The 18,865-nt window shown below is 43.6% G+C and overlaps 1 protein-coding gene across 1 annotated transcript in view; it reads right to left on the reverse strand.

Annotated features, from left to right (window-relative positions):
• Positions 1–206: 206 nt before the first annotated feature.
• Positions 207–18,865, reverse strand: part of LOC121382312 — a 66,756-nt gene continuing 48,097 nt past the window's right edge. Inside the window, exons 2-5 of the mRNA XM_041511890.1 lie at positions 17,533–17,738; positions 14,625–14,782; positions 1,685–1,857; positions 207–625 (exon numbers count right to left, since the gene is read on the reverse strand). Of these exons, the coding sequence (XP_041367824.1) occupies positions 579–625; positions 1,685–1,857; positions 14,625–14,782; positions 17,533–17,738 (584 nt within the window). The 3' untranslated portion in view covers positions 207–578. The remainder of the gene's footprint in view (positions 626–1,684; positions 1,858–14,624; positions 14,783–17,532; positions 17,739–18,865) is intronic.

Below are 18,865 nucleotides of genomic sequence, written 5' to 3' on the forward strand. Positions count from 1 at the left end.
CCCCCATCCTATGCCCGTTTTGTATGCATACATGTATGATTTTATAAAAAATGATAGTTTTAAAAACAAAGTTTGATGGGGCGACACAGGCTACTTTGTTAGATATGGGTGTTGTATGTACCATTCAGTTTGTGTCATAAGTACCTTTGTTCTTACTCAACTCTTTTACACCCCCCCCCCCCCCCCCCCCCCCCCCCCCCCCCCCCCCCCCCCCCCCCCCCAGCCCCCGCCTTCTCTCTTTAATAGTATAATATGACTATAAGTGTACTGCAAAGTTGTGTTTGTAGGGGTTAGAGGATAACTGCTCGATGTTAAAAATCTTAACCATCTATCCTGGTCCCTCACATTGGTCAAAATATAAAAAATTTGGCTACATTTCAGCGATTTTAGTTATTATTATGATAGTCTGACTCTGGTGACATTAATTTAAATGTGGATTGACATAAGGGTTTTCCACTGGGCAGCAAATCCTGATAGCAGTTGTTCAGGGTGACTTAACATCGTGCTGTATGCAAAGAGGTTAACTGGCTTTAACATGGGTGGGTGTCTGATGCTTTTAGGTTCAGCATCCAAGTTCTTTAGGCAATCTTTATGAATATAGCCATTGTTTCGGCAAGTCCATATCCTGAAATTAGAATAAAAGTGAGTTTTAAATAACGCTATTGGGGCAAAATGAGCTGGCTTGAAACCTTTTCATGATGTAGTTCTATCATTCTACCCAAAACATCAGTTGTAATCCACGTAAATTTCGGTCTCAGATATCCAGAATCGGTCCCAGACCGGGAAAAAAGGGCTTTTCCCCACTCCTGGGGGGGGGGGGGGGGGGGGGTATATACTATATATATATTAGTCAAAGTTTGCTAAGGATCATGAATTCCAGATCGCCTAGATGTGTTGGACATTAATCACCTAATAATATGCAATGTTTGATTGTTTCACAGATAGGAAATTTTAAGAAATTGGTTTCGTGGTAGGGCCTATAACTTGTGACTATGAGTTAGAATTACCAAATGTTTGACACCTAATAGCAAATTATGGTAACAGAGGAGAACTGGAAAATATAGCCCATTTAATTTTTACAGACTGGACAACTGTAGTTTGTGAAAGAAGACGCCCCCCCCCCAAAAAAAAAAAAAAAAAAAAAAACAACAAAAAAACCCCAAACCCCCCCCCCCCCCCCCCCCCCCCCCAAAAAACAAAAAACATCCAATAGCCAGTTATTAATTAATCACTATGCTCTAGTTGAGTTGTTAAACAAAAGCTGTAACTTTGGTGGTATAATTCCTGCAACTCGTGTTCTTTTCACCTAGACACATGGCGTTGTGTATTATCGGGGCGGGACGTAGTCCAGTGGTAAAGCGTTCGCTTGATGCACGGTGGGTCTAGGATCGATTCTCGTTGGTGGACCCATTGGGCTATTTCACGTTCCAGCCAGTGCTCCACAACTGGTGTAACAAAGGCCGTGGTATGTACTATCTTGTCTGTGGGATGGTGCATATAAAAGATCCATTGCTGCTAATCGAAAAGAGTAGCCCATGAAGTGGAGACAGCAGGTTTTCTCTCTCAATATCTGTGTGGTCCTTAACCATATGCCTGACGCCAAATAACCGTAAATAAAATGTGTTGAATGTGTTGAGTGCGTCGTTAAATAAAACATTTTTTTCTTTATTTGTGCATTACCTACCTCCATTTTCGAAGTCTGAGCTGGTTGTACCAGTTGAGTACAAAAACTGCGGGCCATCGTATTTCTCGAAGGTACACATGTTCGCTTGTGTGCTGAGCACGAGGAGCCATTTGTTGTCGTGGCAGTCAAAATAACTGGCCGAAGTGCTGATGTAAAACTTGCGCATTATCTGTCTGCAAGGAAAATTAGTGTGTAAATTTACCTAGCTGTACTTAACGGGGGAGCACGCATAGCAAGCGGGGGCATGGGTGGTGGGGGGGCAATACCCCCTCCCCCCAACAAAAACAAACTCCACCACCTGTTATATTTGCCTGTTGTCCCAGTAACACGAACCATAGACAGTGTGAGTGCCCCTGCCCCCGCCACCTTCCCCATCTCCCGCGAATAAAATGCTGGCTATGCCAATATGGGGGATGTTTGGTTTCCATAATATCTGCAAACAGATGTGCAAAGTTTAACCGGGTTTAAGTTCCACGACTCGACGCCGACCGCCTAGCTAGTTCATCAGGATTAACCTCGAATGCATGAACTAACCGCCTAGCCTACGACTGTTTCCATAATGCCGGGAATATGTCTTTGCGATTTCATCATATGATTGATGTTAGCCTACGATAAAATCTGATTATTAATTATAATAATAGATGGTTGATAAACCCACTAAGGTCTCACTACACAGTTGATTTCTTGGTGAGAGTTCATTGATCACGGTCCGGTATAGTTCCTAACTGTGAAACATGTTATGGTTCACATGTTCACTTCTAGGAAACGGTGAAGAATTAAAACAATATGTATGTTTAATGGTAAGCCTTCTGGCTGTATTTTGCCCATGTCATTTTGTAATATTGTGCATCGACCTTTTGGGACATGGGTATACAGCGCAAGTGACAGCCGGAGTGAATCGGTTAATGAACCACCTGTTCGGACCGGTACTACAGCCAGATGCGGTCATATAGCAAAAAACGGAGACGGAAATGTTCTCAATTTTGGAGTGAAGATAAATGCTTATATAATGTATGTTCGCAATGGTGTATGTTGTTAGTGACAACGAGAACCCGTTCTATTGGCAATCTTCGTTTGAAGTTGGGCAATTTAACATGGGTTTCAATGGCAGATGATATCTGTGTAGTGAGACTTAAGCTCAATATTACCATTATGTTAAAATGACAAATGACGTCACGCAATTGTTTGACGCTTTCAAGCGAACCGACTTCCAGAGCATAAACAACGAAGCTCAACGTCACAATTATGTCACAATGTCAAATGACGTCACGCAAAACCTGTGGGTTGTGTTGTGTTGTGTTGTGTTTATATAAAAGAATTTAAGGGTCAAACATTTATAACCAAATAAGTTTCAGTGTGTATTAGATTGATGATGTAAACTACACCAAATTTTTTATTTATTGTTCCATATTTACAAAAAACCACAAATAAACGTCACTGTATACAAGAAAGTCACATGACATGCTGTCAAAGTTGAAGGTTGTCAAACATGGATTTTACACATTAGAACATTCGTTTAATAGTGTGTGAATCCACCCCTGGCGCGAATACACTCGACACATCGTTGCCTCATGCTGTTGATCAGACGTCTGAAGAACTCTTGGGGAATGGCCTGCCACTCTGCCATAAGAAGTTGACCCAGATCATGAAGGTTGGCCGGAGGGGCATGGTTATCCCGAACTCTCCTGCCTAATTCGTCCAAGGCGTCCTCTATTGGGACCAAGTCAGGCGAATATGCTGGCCAATCCATCCTGGCGATACCTTGTTGTCTGAGAAAGTCCGTTACCACCCTGGCGCGGTGGGGTCTGGCATTGTTATCCTGCAGAACTGCCCCGCCGCCAATCTGCTGAAGGCCTGGGAGAACCAACGGCCGGATAATCTCATTCAGATAGCGGATTCCATTCAGATTGCCATCCACCACATAGAGGGGGGTCCTGTGGTGGATAGAGATGCCGCCCCAGACCATGACGCTGCCACCACCGAACCGGTGACGTTGTCTAACGTTAACGTGAGCGAAGCGCTCCCCAGGACGTCTGTAGACACGAACCCGACCGTCGTTGAACTGGAGACTAAACCTGGACTCATCAGTGAATATCACTCGACCCCACTGAACACGTTGCCACCGCAGATGAAGCGTGCACCAGTGACGTCTGGCCGTTCTGTGACGTGGTAGGAGTGGTGGTCGAACAGCCTGGCGACGGCAGCGTAGATTATTGGCTCTCAGACGATTGCGTATGGTTTGATCAGACACTCGAGTTCCAGTCGCAGTCCGCAGATTGTCACGTAATCGGCGTGCAGTGGTTGTGCGTTGATGTAGAGCCATATTGGTGATGTAGCGGTCCTCTCTATTTATAGTGCTTCGGGGTCTTCCCGAACATGGACGATTTCGAACAGAATTCGTTGCTTGGTACCGTTGCCACAGTCGGCCAACGACACTCTGACTGACACCAAGTCTCAGAGCAACATTTCTTTGCGTATTGCCATCCTGAAGCCAAACAATAGCCCTTCCTCGATCTTCGATAGTCAGTTGAAGTCGTACCATTGTCGAATTTGGAGTGTGCACCGTACACGAACGCAAGCTCCAATTATACGGAAATTCAGTATTGGGAACATGGAATACACGTGCAAAGCGTGTAAATGAAGCGCTTTGTGAAAAAGCAAGTTATGGGCACTTAGCAGACCTTTCGCTTTCGCCCTAATTTACGTGCAAATGTAAGCATGTTTTCGCCATTAGAACTAGTCGACAGTGTCAACGACAGTGGATTTTAATTCATGTATGGGTTGCTTAGATCCACTTTCGACAAAATGGAACAATACCATGCGTGACATTATGGTCTAGCTAATATAATTGACATTCAGAAAATAATGTCCAAAATATCGTCTGACCCTTAAATTCTTTTGAGTAGTATATATAGATTCAAACTTGGAGACCACACTGACTTGTGCACGAGGCGTTTATTGCCAACTCAAAACCAACTAAACAGAGTTACCGTTCTTGGTCATACTATTAACCAAACATATATCATGACTCTACACCTCCCCTTTAAGTTTATCTTACACCTCCCCTTTAAGATTTGTTTATGTTACTACGTATAATAACTTTACTTATAAAACAGTGTCATTGTTTTTGTCTTCTGTGTCCATAGACAGTCGTATATACCTAATGAATATTGAAACTGTTGCCCGTATAAAGGACTTCAAATAAACACTCTCACCATCTATACTGCCTGTATAAAGGACTTACGTGTAAGGTAAGCTATCAAATAAACATTAATCCTAAACAACACTATAATTATCATTAATAGTGAGTGTGTATACCTATATTGTTAATGTTACTTTTAACCTACGACATTAAAGGGACACGCCACAGTTACGGTTAGTTGTTAACCATTACGGCGTTGTTTTTCGCTATTAAACCCATTTTTTTCACAAATAAAATTGCACTTTACTTACATTTTATTATTTAGAATACACATTTCCATTCACCTGAAGTGCTTTTTGGTAATCCTGGTAATCCTGATATTTGTAAAACCACGAAATGCATTTTTTTTATTTCTTAAAAATCCGCGTGCACTCGAGAAAAAACCGTTAAGCAAGCGAGGTCCAATCTATTTTTAGAGAGAATCTTCCTGTGTAAACGTCACAGACGTTGGTATACCACGTGACCGTTATCATTTTGGTTCGGTTTGTTTTCTCGTGAACGGTTCGCGCAATCAACATCCGATTTGTTGTCGTTTGCTTGTTCATTTGTGAGATTTTTCTTCACAGTTCGTGAACATTTTCAAAACAATAAACTTCAGACAAGTATCTCAATACAAAACGTTACAAACCCTTAAAACCAATAATTTTGCTAAGTCTTACGATATCTGGAGAGGGGATACAACCAGGACAGAACAGTTGGAACATGTCCAGGAGAGGTGAAAGGAACGCACCCCAAGTCTGTGCGCACTCTGTGAAATTTGTTGTGACGTAGGCATTGTTGTGCTTCGAGCGACATCTACCGGTGATAGAATATTAAGTTTCAAAATTATTTCAAGCAATTGGGACATGGGGATTCCCATGGTATTTATCGATATAAAACCTGCTTTTTCACTCCATTTGATAAAAACGTGATCTAAGTGTGTTACAGGTTTGTAGATTAACCAAATTATAATTTATTTTCGCTGGATGGAACTAGGGCGTGCGGATTTAACTTATACTATAGGTTAAGTTTGTCAGGTTTCTTCACAGGTCTACCCGACCGAGTAAACACTTTCTCCAAGTTGGTTGATGGTATCGGAGTGTCAACAAAGGTAGGTGCTGACATAGGTATAATACGTGGCTGTTGTTCAGTGCTTGGAGTTGGATCACTGTTCAAATGGTGATGTGATGGTGTTTGCATTGCCATTGATGGTCGTTACGAAGTAGCTACAATATGACAACGATTGCGACGAATGTTGCCAGAGTCCGTCTTGTAATATAAGAACGGGGATTGTGATGTTTTCCAATTACTTCCCCTGCTTTGTTCATGTCTTTGATGAAGACATTTTGACCGCATTATAGTGGTGTCGCTTCTCGAACGCCATGTCAATGGTTGTAGTGTTGACGTTGTTTTTCCCTGTTATTTTCTTCCTTGTTTCTTATTTGTGTCATGTTGTAAGACTTTGGGTACAGATTTCTTGGAAGGACTGGGACTTTAGTTTTTAGTTTTCTACCCATTAACATTTCGCTTGGGGATAAGCCGTTGTCTAGCGGTGTTGCTCTATACATCAACAGTGTTAAGTGGGGATCTTTGGCCTTTTTGAGAAGTTTCTTCACTGTCTGAACAGCTCTTTCTGCTTCTCCGTTAGTTTGAGGATACCTAGGTGAACTTGTTGTGTGTGTGAAATTGTACTGCACTGCAAATTCTTGAAATTCCTGGCTGGAGAATTGCGGCCCATTGTCTTGAGACGACAGCATCTGGTATTCCATGGACAGCAAATATGTTTTTTAATTTAGCAATCGTCACTGCACTTGTTTGTGTTTTCAAGTGTCGAAATTCAACCCATCTGGAGTAGTAGTCCGCTACCACAACATAAGTTTTCCCCTTAAAATCAAAGAGATCGATACCTACTCTAGCCCGTGGTCGTTCTGGAAAGGAGGAAGGCAGAAGAGGTTCCTTTCGTTCTGGTCGGTATTTTGCACACGTCCAGCATTTGTTCACCATTTCCTCAACTTCTGCGGAAACGTATGGCCACCAAACCAATGAGCGTGCCAAGGCTCGACATTTTGTAATTCCGGGATGTCCTTCATGGAGTCGATCAAGTATTTCCAGTCTCATTTCCCTCGGGATTACAATCCGATCATCGTACAGCAGTAGATCATCTACAATTGTGAGATGAGGCCTGTTTATCCAATATTGTCCCAGGATTGGAGACTGTGGCATGTAGTCAGGCCAACCATTAATACAGTATTTTCTGATTTGTGTGATTTCGATGTCAGTTTTCTTTGTATCTCTGATTTCCATCAGCTTTTTGTGTGATGCAGGTAAGATTTCGATGGTTTGTTTAGCATATGCTGCTGTGTCATTGATGAGGTCGATATCCGTCTCACAGAGTTCACCAACGGTGGCACGTGACAGTGCATCTGCTGCAATTTGGTTCTTTCTTGGAACATGAATGATTTTCGGGTTAAATCGCATCAACCGAAGTCGGAAACGTTGTATGCGAGGTGGCATTTTATGAAGTTCTGTAGTGCTGAGGAATGGCACAAGTGGTTTCTGATCAGTTTCAATCAGATAGTCAAGTCCAAGCACATAATCACTTAATCTCTCACTTGCCCATGTAACCGCCAGTGCTTCCTTTTCAATCACTGCATAGTTCTTTTCCGTCTCACTTAGTGATCTGGATATGAAGCAGACTGGATGGCGTCTTCCATCGTATTGTTCTTGCATGAGAACAGCACCGATGCCATTTGCTGAAGCGTCAGCTGCAATAATAGTTTCCTTTCTCATATCATAATGAGCGAGAACTGGTGTGGATGTTAGCAACTTCTTTATTGCTTGAAATGCCGATTTCTGAGGTTCATTCCACACCCACTGGGTGTCCTTGTGTAGTAACTGTCTCAATGGTTCATTGATATCGGCCAGATCAGGAGTGAATTTTGCGAGTTGATTTACCATCCCCATAAATCGCCGTAGTTCAGTTACCGTCGTCGGCTCATGGAATTTTGTTATGCCTTCAATTTTCTTTGGGTCTGCATGAACACCTTTTTCGTCAATTACGTGTCCAAGTAAAGTCACAGATGACTTTGAAAACTCACACTTTTCGTTGAGTGTAATTCCTGCTTCCTGCAGTCGTTGCAAGACCAACCGGACATGATGATCATGAGTATCTTAATCAGCTGCATGAATAAGAATGTCGTCAATGTGACAAATGACACCCTCGGGATCCACCAGAATTGCTAACATAGTTCGTTGGAACACTTCACTTGCCGAACTAATGCCAAAGGGAAGACGATTAAAGCAGTATCGTCCAAATGGTGTGATAAACGTAGTGAGGAGTCGAGAATCTTCACTTAAGGGTATCTGCCAAAATCCACTTTTAGCATCAAATTTTGAAAAGATGGTGCTTCCTGCCAATTTTGCCAAGCAAGTTGAACAGCTTTATTCAACTGAGTTAAATCAACGCAGATCCTTACCGATCCACTAGGTTTGGGAACGACGACTATGCCTGAGCACCAACTGGTAGGTTCTGTAACAGGTGAGATAACTCCTTCTTTCAGCATTCGGTCAATTTCCTTTTTCACTTTAGGCACAAGTGGATGCGCAATTTTCCGTGGAGTATATATGCAAGCTGGACGAGCATCTGGTCGAAGAGAAATCCTGTATGACTTCTTTAGTTTCCCAAGGCCTTTGAATAGTTGAGGGAATTCTTTAGAGAAGTCTGTGTGTCGTTGACCCGATATGTCATTAATGCGTGAAATTAACACAAGTGTTACACACGCTGATCTGCTTAGAAGGGAGCAGGTTTGATGGTCTATAACATACAGCTTTTCATTTATCTTTCTTTTCTTGTGTTTAAGAGTTGCCTCGAATGTTCCTAGGACTTTGAGAGTCGTGCCTCCTGGACCACGGAGTATTCTATCCGATTTTGTAAGAGCATGCTTTCTTGCCCATGAGCTTTCTACAACTGAAACAGCTGCACCGGTGTCTAGTTTGAACACTTTGGGTTCCCCATCAACTTTTATTTCTGCAGTCCAAAGGTCATCTTTTTGGACAGTATTGATATAACCAAGGACGTCTTCATTAAGAGTCTGAGTCATCTGGGTTTTCTGAGAAACTGTAATCCAACTGATTTACAGATTTTCTACCATTTATTCTGCTACTTCTGCAGACAACTTTGAAGTGGCCCCTCTTCTTGCAATTGTTGGAAACTGCATTCTTAGCCAGGCATCTATCTCTATCATGTGGTTCTCTCCCACAGTATTTGCAATTTCTTCTGTAATTGGTTACCTCAGACCGAGGACTTGAATGCGCATGCGAACCTGTGTGGGCTTTACCCGTTTATCTTTTCGATGGATTAGAGGGAGAGGCTGGTCCCGAGTGACCTTGACGTTTAACATATTGGATCTCTGTTCCAACATGAGTTTTGTTCCTTATAGTACAGCTGATAATCTCTCATATCATAAGAATTGTGCAAATTAAGACTAAAGCATGAACTTTCTACCAGTGTTAGTACATGCCATAAGCTTCATTTTCAGATCGGGAGGTAAGGCAGATTTGATCTCTGAGGGCCGTGAGAGGTCAATGACCTCAAAGTATCAGAATATTGATGTTTGGCGTCATTGGTTAATGGTAAACATGTTTATGATGTACAAACCATGCATTTGTGTTACAATAAAAGTGTCTACATATTCCACAGAGCGTTGGTCATTATTTACAGGTGTCTAACTTTGACCTCTGAAGACAGTGAGAGGTCAATTACCTCAAAATATCAAACACTGATGCCAATGAATGCAAACGACCTCTGAAGACAGTGAGAGGTCAATTACCTCAAAATATCAAACACTGATGCCAATGAATGCAAACTGTGGTGGCTGGTACTAACACAATTGTTGTTCTTGTGTGTTGCAGGATCCCTGCCTGATGGTCGAAGCGAAGATACAAGCATCCCAGACCTGATCGTCACTATGGCAAAGCGTCATATCCTCATAGACCGAGCACAGCCCTCTACGTCCAAGCAATCAAGTCCACCCCCAAGAACTAACTGGGAGCTTTGTATTCTTTGCCAAGCAGAGACAGATGAACCTTTGCAGTGCCCACTAAGATCTACCATGAAACCGAGTGGTGTTGGCTATGCATCATTGACAGAAGACCTCGTCCAGTTCAAGGGACTTAGCCACATGCCAATGGAACTCAACGTGAACAGACTGGATGATGGCGATGGCGTAGAAGCTACCTTGAGGAGACACAGTGCTCAGTGGCACAAGAAATGTCGTTTAAACTTTAACAAAAAAATGTTTGCCCAGCAGAGCAGAGCAGAATCAGCTTCAGGACAACAATCTAGTACCGGTACTCCAACCCTGCGCACACGATCAGCAGCTGCCCACAGGCTTCCACAGTCAACCGAGCCTATCTGTTTCTTCTGCAATAAGCCAGCTGGCACTGCAGACTTGCACCAAGCAGCTACAATGGAAATTGACAAGAACGTTCAGAGATGTGCCACTGAATTGGGGGACACTGAACTGCTGGCCAAGCTGTCTGCAGGAGACATTGTTGCCATCGAGGCAAAATACCATCGCAACTGTCTCCGTGCATTATACAACAAAATCAGACCAGCCGCACTCAAGGACGAGGATGAGGATCGTCTGCATGGCATAGCCTTTTCTGAGCTGGTGGTATTCATGGAGGACATGCATGCAGACAATGCCCCTGTATTTAAACTCTCAGATGTGGTTAACCTCTACAAGACGAGACTGGAGCAGCTGGGTGCCACAGTAACCAACAGAATACACACACCCAGACTGAAGGACAGACTTCTTTCTGTGCTTCCTGATCTGAGAGCCCATTCTCAGGGCCGAGACACACTTCTCTTGTTTGAGAAAGATATAGGTCCCGCCCTGATGAAGGCCTGTGATCATGACAGTGATGCCATGCACCTAGTAAGAGCAGCACAGGTAGTCCGTAGAGAAATGTTTGAGACCAGGTTTACCTTTGACGGTGTGTTCCAAGCTGATTCCCAGAAAGATTCTGTGACACCATCCCTCCTTGCTCTGGTGAACATGATCCTCGATGGGGCGAACATCAAGCACCAGACTCAGTTGGCCAACACAAGCACCACAACTGCTGCTCTTACACTATCGCAGCTACTGGTGTTCAACAGTGTTAAGCATGCACGCAGCGTGTTTCAAGAGATGGGGAATCCCTTCCTAGAGAACACTCAAGATCTACTGGTCCTTGACACGAGAGACATCATGGAAACCCCAGTGGCAGAAACTGTGAAAAAGATTGAGTCCCTTGGTGAGGAGCAATACACAATGTTTGTTGAAGAAAGACTGGAACTATGCACAAAGCCAGTTACAGACACACTGCCCAAGAACAAGTTGCCACTCTTCAGTCGGTCACAGACCAAGATGCAGTCAAAGCAGCAGATGCAACTCGCCGCAGTGAAGAGTGACTGTAGTCTCTTCTCGAGGCTGTATATTGCATGTCAATCACGTGATGGGGATCTTGACCAGTTCTTCTCCCACGAGAACCAGGCAGCCACACCTGCATTATTAACAGGAGGAAAACTGCGCCTTGCAGTCAAAGCAGATCTACTACACTGCCTGAAATCAGTCCAAACCGAAACCACAAGCGCACCTGTGGTTGATGCCACAATCCTTGACGGAGCAGCTATTGTTCAAATGCTCAATCCTGTAGTGGAAAAGACCTTTCAAGAGTATGTGAACATAGTTTTTGCACCTTACATCTCCACTCAACTGGAAAAGGTCCACAGACTGGACGTCATCTGGGATGTATAACTACCTGATAGCCTGAAAGGCACGACCAGACAGAAGAGGGGCAAGGGCGTCAGGAAAAGAGTGGCTCCCTCTACCGTCATGCCTAAGAACTGGAAGGACTTCCTTCGTGTTGATCAAAACAAGACTGAGCTCTTTGGTTTCCTGTCACGAGAGGCCATTCGTCTTCCAATAGCTGATGGCAAGGAAATGTATGCAACATGTGGAACTGAGGTCCTGTGCTCTCCTGCTGAGTCCGACTTGACCAGCCTCGCTCCATGTTCACACGAGGAGGCGGACACTCGCATGCTTCTACATGTGGCAGATGCTGTGCAGAAGGGGATGAGGAAGGTGGCCATACGCACTGTGGATACTGATGTTGTGGTACTGGCTGTGGCTTCTTTCAACAACATCAATCCTGACGAGCTGTGGATAGCTCTTGGTACTGGATCCAGCTTCCGGTACATAGCTGTTCACCAAATGGCTGCCGTCATGAACCCAAGACAATGTGCTACTCTCCCCATCTTCCATGCCCTCACAGGGTGCGACACTGTGTCTTCATTCGCTGGCAGAGGGAAGAAGACTGCCTGGGAGATTTGGAAAGTGTTCCCAGAGGTGACTGATGCCTTTGAAGAACTCTTACGCATGCCAAGTGATGTCAGTGAGGAGTCAATGTCACTGCTGGAGCGCTTCGTTGTGCTGATGTATGACCACACCAGTGACATCATGGAAGTGAACGATGCTAGGAAACAGCTCTTCGCACACAAGTCTAAGGCTCTAGATAACATTCCCCCAACGCAGGCAGCACTCCAGCAGCACATCAAGCGTGCATCTCTCCAGGCCAACTGCTGGAACCAAACTCTGGTCCTGAATCCTGAGTTACCAAGCCCATCTGACTGGGGCTGGACAAAGGAGGCCTCTGGGTGGCAGCCTCTTTGGACGACACTGCCAGGAGCATCAAAATTTTGCCACGAACTGATCCACTGCAACTGCAAGAAGGGATGTACCGGCCGCTGCATATTTCCCCCTTAGGTCCCCCCCCCCCCCCCCCAGTCATTTCCCCCCTATTATAAAGAATTACTAATACTATTAGCGATCAAAACAGCCCTGTCTTTCATGTCAGCTCTGACTTTCAGTGCTTCAGGCCTGCCTACCACTGGAGCATGTGTATGTTCGTTAACATAACCAACAATGTCCCCACATAAAACTTTAATTTTCGCCTTGCACTGCCCACTGTTGTGTTTTCCATTTTTGAGTAACTCGCATTCATACGAAATGACTCCATTTGCAAGATTCTTCTGTTTTACATAAATGTATCCTTCATGGACTATTTTAGTTTTACCCGTGGTGGATTTCAAGTTATCCATGGTCTGCAGTAAATGATATTTTTAATGTTTGTACTTTATTATTCAGGGTACTGGACAGCTACAGTCACACTAATTACCTAGGTTGATTTAACAACTAACATCTTGATTGTTTCTTTACTGTTGTTCCTTACTTGCTAATTGGATTAAGAGGATTAGCAAGTAACATATCACTACTTCAAACATTGTTCTTTTAGTAGAGAATATAATCTGTTGATCTAAGAAAAAAAGGAATAGGTGGCTATGAGGGCTTCTTCACCGGCAATTAAATCAAGAGGATTAGAAAGGATTAGAGGATTAGAAAGTAACTCTACTACTGCAAGGCAACCATTTTAGTGTCTGTTAAAACAGTCAATTTAAGTATTGAAGGGGTGGAGGGGAACTATTTTAGTGTCTGTTAAAACTGTCAATTTAAGTATTGAAGGGGAGAATTTACCAGGGGGGATATGTACCAGGGGGGATATGTACCAGGGGGGAAATGACCAGGGGGGAAATGACCGGGGGGAATTTACCAGGGGGGAAATGCCCGGGGGGGGGGGGGGGGGGGAATGCCCTAGAACCAGTTGCACTATCTTATCCACTACACTACGAGAGAAGGCTGCCAGACTCAAATTTCAATCGTGCCTTGCAGATAACTCGTGCATATTGCCGAAGGTAATATAAATACATCTATTAATATGTCGGACTTGTATTTATGTCGGACTTGTAAGTTTGTCACTGCTGTAAAAGGAATTTAAGTCCGATAGGAATACAAGTCCTAGGCTTACTATAACAAAAACAGAAAAATATATCCGGAATGTAAGTCTGGGAAGGATTTACATTTGTAGGAATGGAGGTCCGATAGGACTTGCATTCCTTTTACACCGATCGTGACTGCAGATCTTCAGAAAGTGTGTCATCTAATACACCTACAACAATTCTGTCTCGAATTAACTCTTCTTTCAGATTTCCATAATCACAGTCATCTGCCTTCCTATACAAGTCTTGTATAAAGCTATCACTATTTTCTCCTGGTTTTTGATTTCTTTTGTTAAACTTAGCTCGCTCAAAAATAATGTTTTTCCTGGCGCAAAAATAATTGTTGAGTGCACCTTTAATTTCATCGTAAGTTGCTGTGTTTTCGTCTATAGTCAGTGTATATAGAATATAGTCAGTGTGTACATAACCCCTCGTGCAACTGTTTAGGAAAATATTTAGGGTACCAAGACAAAGGAGGCGGCACCATGGCTGCTGAGGATAGACCAAGGCAGATGAGGACGTAAAAAAATAATTTTATACCCACAAAAAATAAAAAAGCCGCATCACTGCATCTATTCTTGAACTTTGGTCTGACCAGAGATCGACGTGGGTTTTTTTTTTAAAGTTTTTTTGCCTTATACAGGGCCGTAGCTAGGATTTTTTGTTGGGGGGGGGGGGGGGGGGGGGCAACTGAGTAGTTAATAGTCTAAAAACTCCTTAAACGGTTAAGAAGATAATTTTCTTTAAGTTTCTATAATACTTTCCGGATTTTTTTCGCGGGGGGGGGAGGGGGGCAACTGCCTCCCTTCCCCCCACCCCCACCCACCCCCCGCTAGCTACGGCCCTGTTATATTATAGTAAATAAGAAATGTGAAACGTACCCACTAACAGAGAAGACTGCCGGAGAAACCCCAGTCAGATCGCTCCAGGGCGAAGAGATGAGTCGAGGTTTGGAAAACCAGTCGTCTTTTGTGCTTCCATTTCCGTCAAACAACAGGCTGACAACCTCGATACCATTCTTGTACAACACCAGCCGCACCTGCATAACGTAGAAATACACCAATCAGGCGGCTCGATGGCGGGGGGGGGGGGGGGGGGGGGGGGGGGGAGAGAGAGAGAGAGAGAGAGAGAGAGCGAGAGAGCGAGAGCGTTTTGTTGCTACTATTCGGCAGGACTATTCTTTAGACACAAGTGTGACAATAACCACAAGTTAGACACCAAACAGCCGTAGTTTATAACATGCCGATATGTCATTCAATGAATATTTATTTTCTTATCACATTGTGCGCAACTGCAATGCCATAAGTAACCTTTATGAAAAGAGAGAGAGAGAGAGAGAGAGAGAGAGAGAGAAAGAGAGAAAGAGAGTCGGTGTCAGTAAAACAAAAACAGGGCACATGTTCCAGTGATCGATTATAATCTAAAATTGATCGGTTTGGCTCTACCGATGCGATGAAAATTCATAATCGATTGTGTATGGGACTGTTACCTGTGATTATACCTCCAGTGTAGATTGTGGAATTGATGCAAATATGTTGGCGTTGGGTTTTTATTGCATGATATTAAATAGTTATGAAACGTAAAATTAGCGATTTGTAGGATCTGTCTCCGTGCACACGACAGTAGGTACACAATGCTTATAATTCAAATCCTTCTTATCGTCGTATACTTTTAACCGATTTTGTAATTGAAAGTTGATCGGTTGGTACACACCAATTATAAACGATGATCGATGTTTAAATTGCAACCGATTCCCATCACTAATAGACACTTCTAATGTAGTAGGCCCTAGTGCATTTCTAGTGATTTCTCTGTGGGCGACAACTGCCCCTGCCCGCCTCCCTCATGTATATCCCCATCTTCATAAATCAAGGCTAATATTCGTTCCTCGTATTCAGCCTTGATACATGTCGTCAAGAAATCGTGCAACAAAATGCTTAAATTTCATTGGATGCGATGAGATTTGATTGCAACGAATCGCCACGCTCCTTATAGATTCCCTTGTTATTGTAAACAAAGATGGCAGCGTCAGCGTCCGAGTGCGAGTGCGAATAATTTTAACATGCTCATATACCACTAGAGTTTCGAGCATGTCTGTCCCGGGGCCTGTCTCTGGATAGCCAGTGACTTGCTCCGGGACAGAACAAAATTAAGGGGACAATTTTGAAATTTACATCCAAAAATTAAATAGTGGGCCTTTAAAATTTTGATGCGCAGCTCTAATTAATATAATTAATAAAGAAAATACTACTCTTTAAATTTGGTTGCTAGATTAGACTGGGCGGTCAAAATGAAATTAGATAACACGCCTGATTTGGGATGGGGGGGGGGGGGGATGGACAGAATTTTGAAAATAGCAATTAGTAAAAGAAATTAGTAGGATTAAAATTAGAAAGAAAAAAGTTACAAGCCAAAAATAAAAAGAATTGACTGCTCGGTCGAATATTTATATAATTTGGAGCATTTTGGAAGGACAGTCCAAAAATAAATAAGAGAAAGAAGAGAGGATCGGACTATTTAATAATATTTAAAAAAAAAAAAAAGAGAAGTAATTTCGAAATGAACTTTTGAACGAAGGTCTAAAAGTTTTTAAGTCCGATCTATACGTTCACGTGAGTGGCCTCGTTAAGGCCGTTAAGTTGTTACGTCGGTGAGGCTGGAGTGTCCCGGAGGTTCGGCAGCAGATGTTGGCGTCGTAACAGGGTACTGACTACCGTACCGTAGTCGGGGCCGCAGACCGCTCGGATCATCTTATGTAGATTCCGGTTGTCCAACTTGTTCGAAAGTATGGCCTGTCTATAGGTCTGCTCCCTCCGGTGCGTCACGACTACGGTGTGGTGAGTACCGAACATCTTGCTGTGAAGTTCGTACTCGCTGCCGTCCTCCAGGGGTCTCCAGTCCGCGTTGAGGTAACTGCCACGGAGCTTGGTCGGGTCTGTCGTGTCCCCCTGCATGTACTGATGAAGGTGTTTCTTCAGTCTGCTCACTGCGACGGTCCACTCGGACTCTTCGGGGGGGGGGGGGGGGGGGGGGGGCGACTACCGGCGCTGGTCTCTCGGTCTTGGCTGGCGGGTTGGTTGGTGATGTTGCCTTCCTCTTGCCAACGGCGGCTGATCGGGCCTCTGGCGTGGCGACTGGCTGTACCGGCAATACCGGCCAGTTCTGCCTGGGCCGCGTGACGGTCGGCGATAGAGGGTCGTCGTGGGGTGTCTCACACATCGCGGTTTTGAGTCGGTCCCTCTCGGTGGTCGACGGTTCCCGCAGGGCTGGTCTCGTCAACTCAGGCTGGGCTGGGGGCGGCGCCAGCTTTGGTCCCCCCCCCCCCCCACCGTGCCGTTCCTGGCGCGCTTTTCCTCTTCCTCCATCTCCTCTTCTTCGTCGGTACGATCGCGTCACCGTACACCAAAGTCACGGAAGCCCGTGACCCAGTGTACGAGACGCGATACTCCAAAAGTTTTCCATAACTGCATAAGATGGGGGGGGGGGGGGGGGGGGGCAACTCGAGAGTACAAGGCGACACGTCTGTTCTCATCGTGAATCACTTCGGAAGTCGTCAGCGTCCGCCGGTTAATTTTTGATATTGCTTTCAAGATTGTCACATGTTACCGATGCTGTGATTGGTCAGCGATATCATCGTGTAAGGGACATAATCGGTGTTACAAATGTTCTTCCAATAGAGGGCGCTACTAGTGGATGTCAGTAATCTTGACTACATATATCAAGGCTGAATACGAGGAACGAATATTAGCCTTGATTTATGAAGATGGTATATCCCTGACTAGTACAAACCTGCAGAATAGACGTGCTGCCCCACACGTCCAGCCAGTGGGAGCGGTAGTGGGTGCTGCTGTTGGCCACGTACTTGGAGAACAGCGCCGGATCTTGGCTGCCGAGGTCAAGGTCGTGTGCCAGGCCGTTGGCGTTCCAGACGTCCATGATGGGGACTTTTATTCCACTTTTGGCCAGAAACGCAAGGATCCAGTCATCGTCTTTTACTGTAATCATAGACAGAATGATGACCCAGATTTCACCTGAAATCGTTTCTTCATTATTACATGATGGAAAATTCACTACCGGCTTCGGTGGCGTCGTGGTTAAGCCATCGGACTACAGGCTGGTAGGTACAGGGTTCACAGCCCGGTACCGGCTCCAACCCAGAGCGAGTTCTTAAGGGCTCAGTGGGTATGTGTAAGGCCACTACACCCTCTTTTCTCTCACTAACCATTAACCAACTAACATCTAACCCACTGTCCTGGACAGACAGCCCAGATAGCTGAGGTATGTGCCCAGGACAGCGTGCTTGAACCTTAATTGGATATAAGCACGAAAATAAGTTTAAATGAATGAATGAACATTCACTAGCTGTGAAGTTTGAAACATGTTTCTAGATTTTATTTATTTATTTAAAAAAAAAAAAAATGTGTGTCTCAAACTGAAGTCTTGTTTTACCGGGACACTACTATGAACAGATTTCATTTGCGTATGACCTATCCGTTGTACCGCTGGACTTGAACAAGGCTATACCACACCACAAGACTTGAGGATACACTTTGTTTCTATTAATTTTCATCCAAAACGTTTTCAAAATGTGGGATGGGGATGAAATTAATAATAATAATAATAATAATAAAAATAATAGCAAAAACAAAAGCCTGAAGAGTGGATGAAAGTTTAGGATTCCTTTTATATTGGCCATAGTATTATTACTATTACTCATTTACTGCTTTAATTACTGTATAGTGTTATTACTATTACTCGTTTACTGCTTTAAACATTGTATAGTGTTATTACTATTACTCGTTTACTGCTTTATTTATTGTATAGTGTTATTACTATTACTCGTTTACTGCTTTAATTATTTTATAGTATTATTACTATTACTCTCGTTTACTGCTTTAATTATTGTATAGTATTATTACTATTACTCGTTTACTGCTTTAATTATTGTATAGTATTATTACTATTACTCGTTTACTGCTTTAATTATTGTATAGTATTATTACTATTACTCTCGTTTACTGCTTTAATTATTGTCATAGAAAGGAAGAAAAAACGAAAACAATACCTCCACAAATTCGCAAAACAACCAAACGATATTTATGAAATCACTAATTTATCCATT

The sequence above is a fragment of the Gigantopelta aegis genome, chromosome 9, assembly GCF_016097555.1.
Source record: "Gigantopelta aegis isolate Gae_Host chromosome 9, Gae_host_genome, whole genome shotgun sequence".
NCBI classification, from domain to species: Eukaryota; Metazoa; Mollusca; class Gastropoda; order Neomphalida; family Peltospiridae; genus Gigantopelta; species Gigantopelta aegis.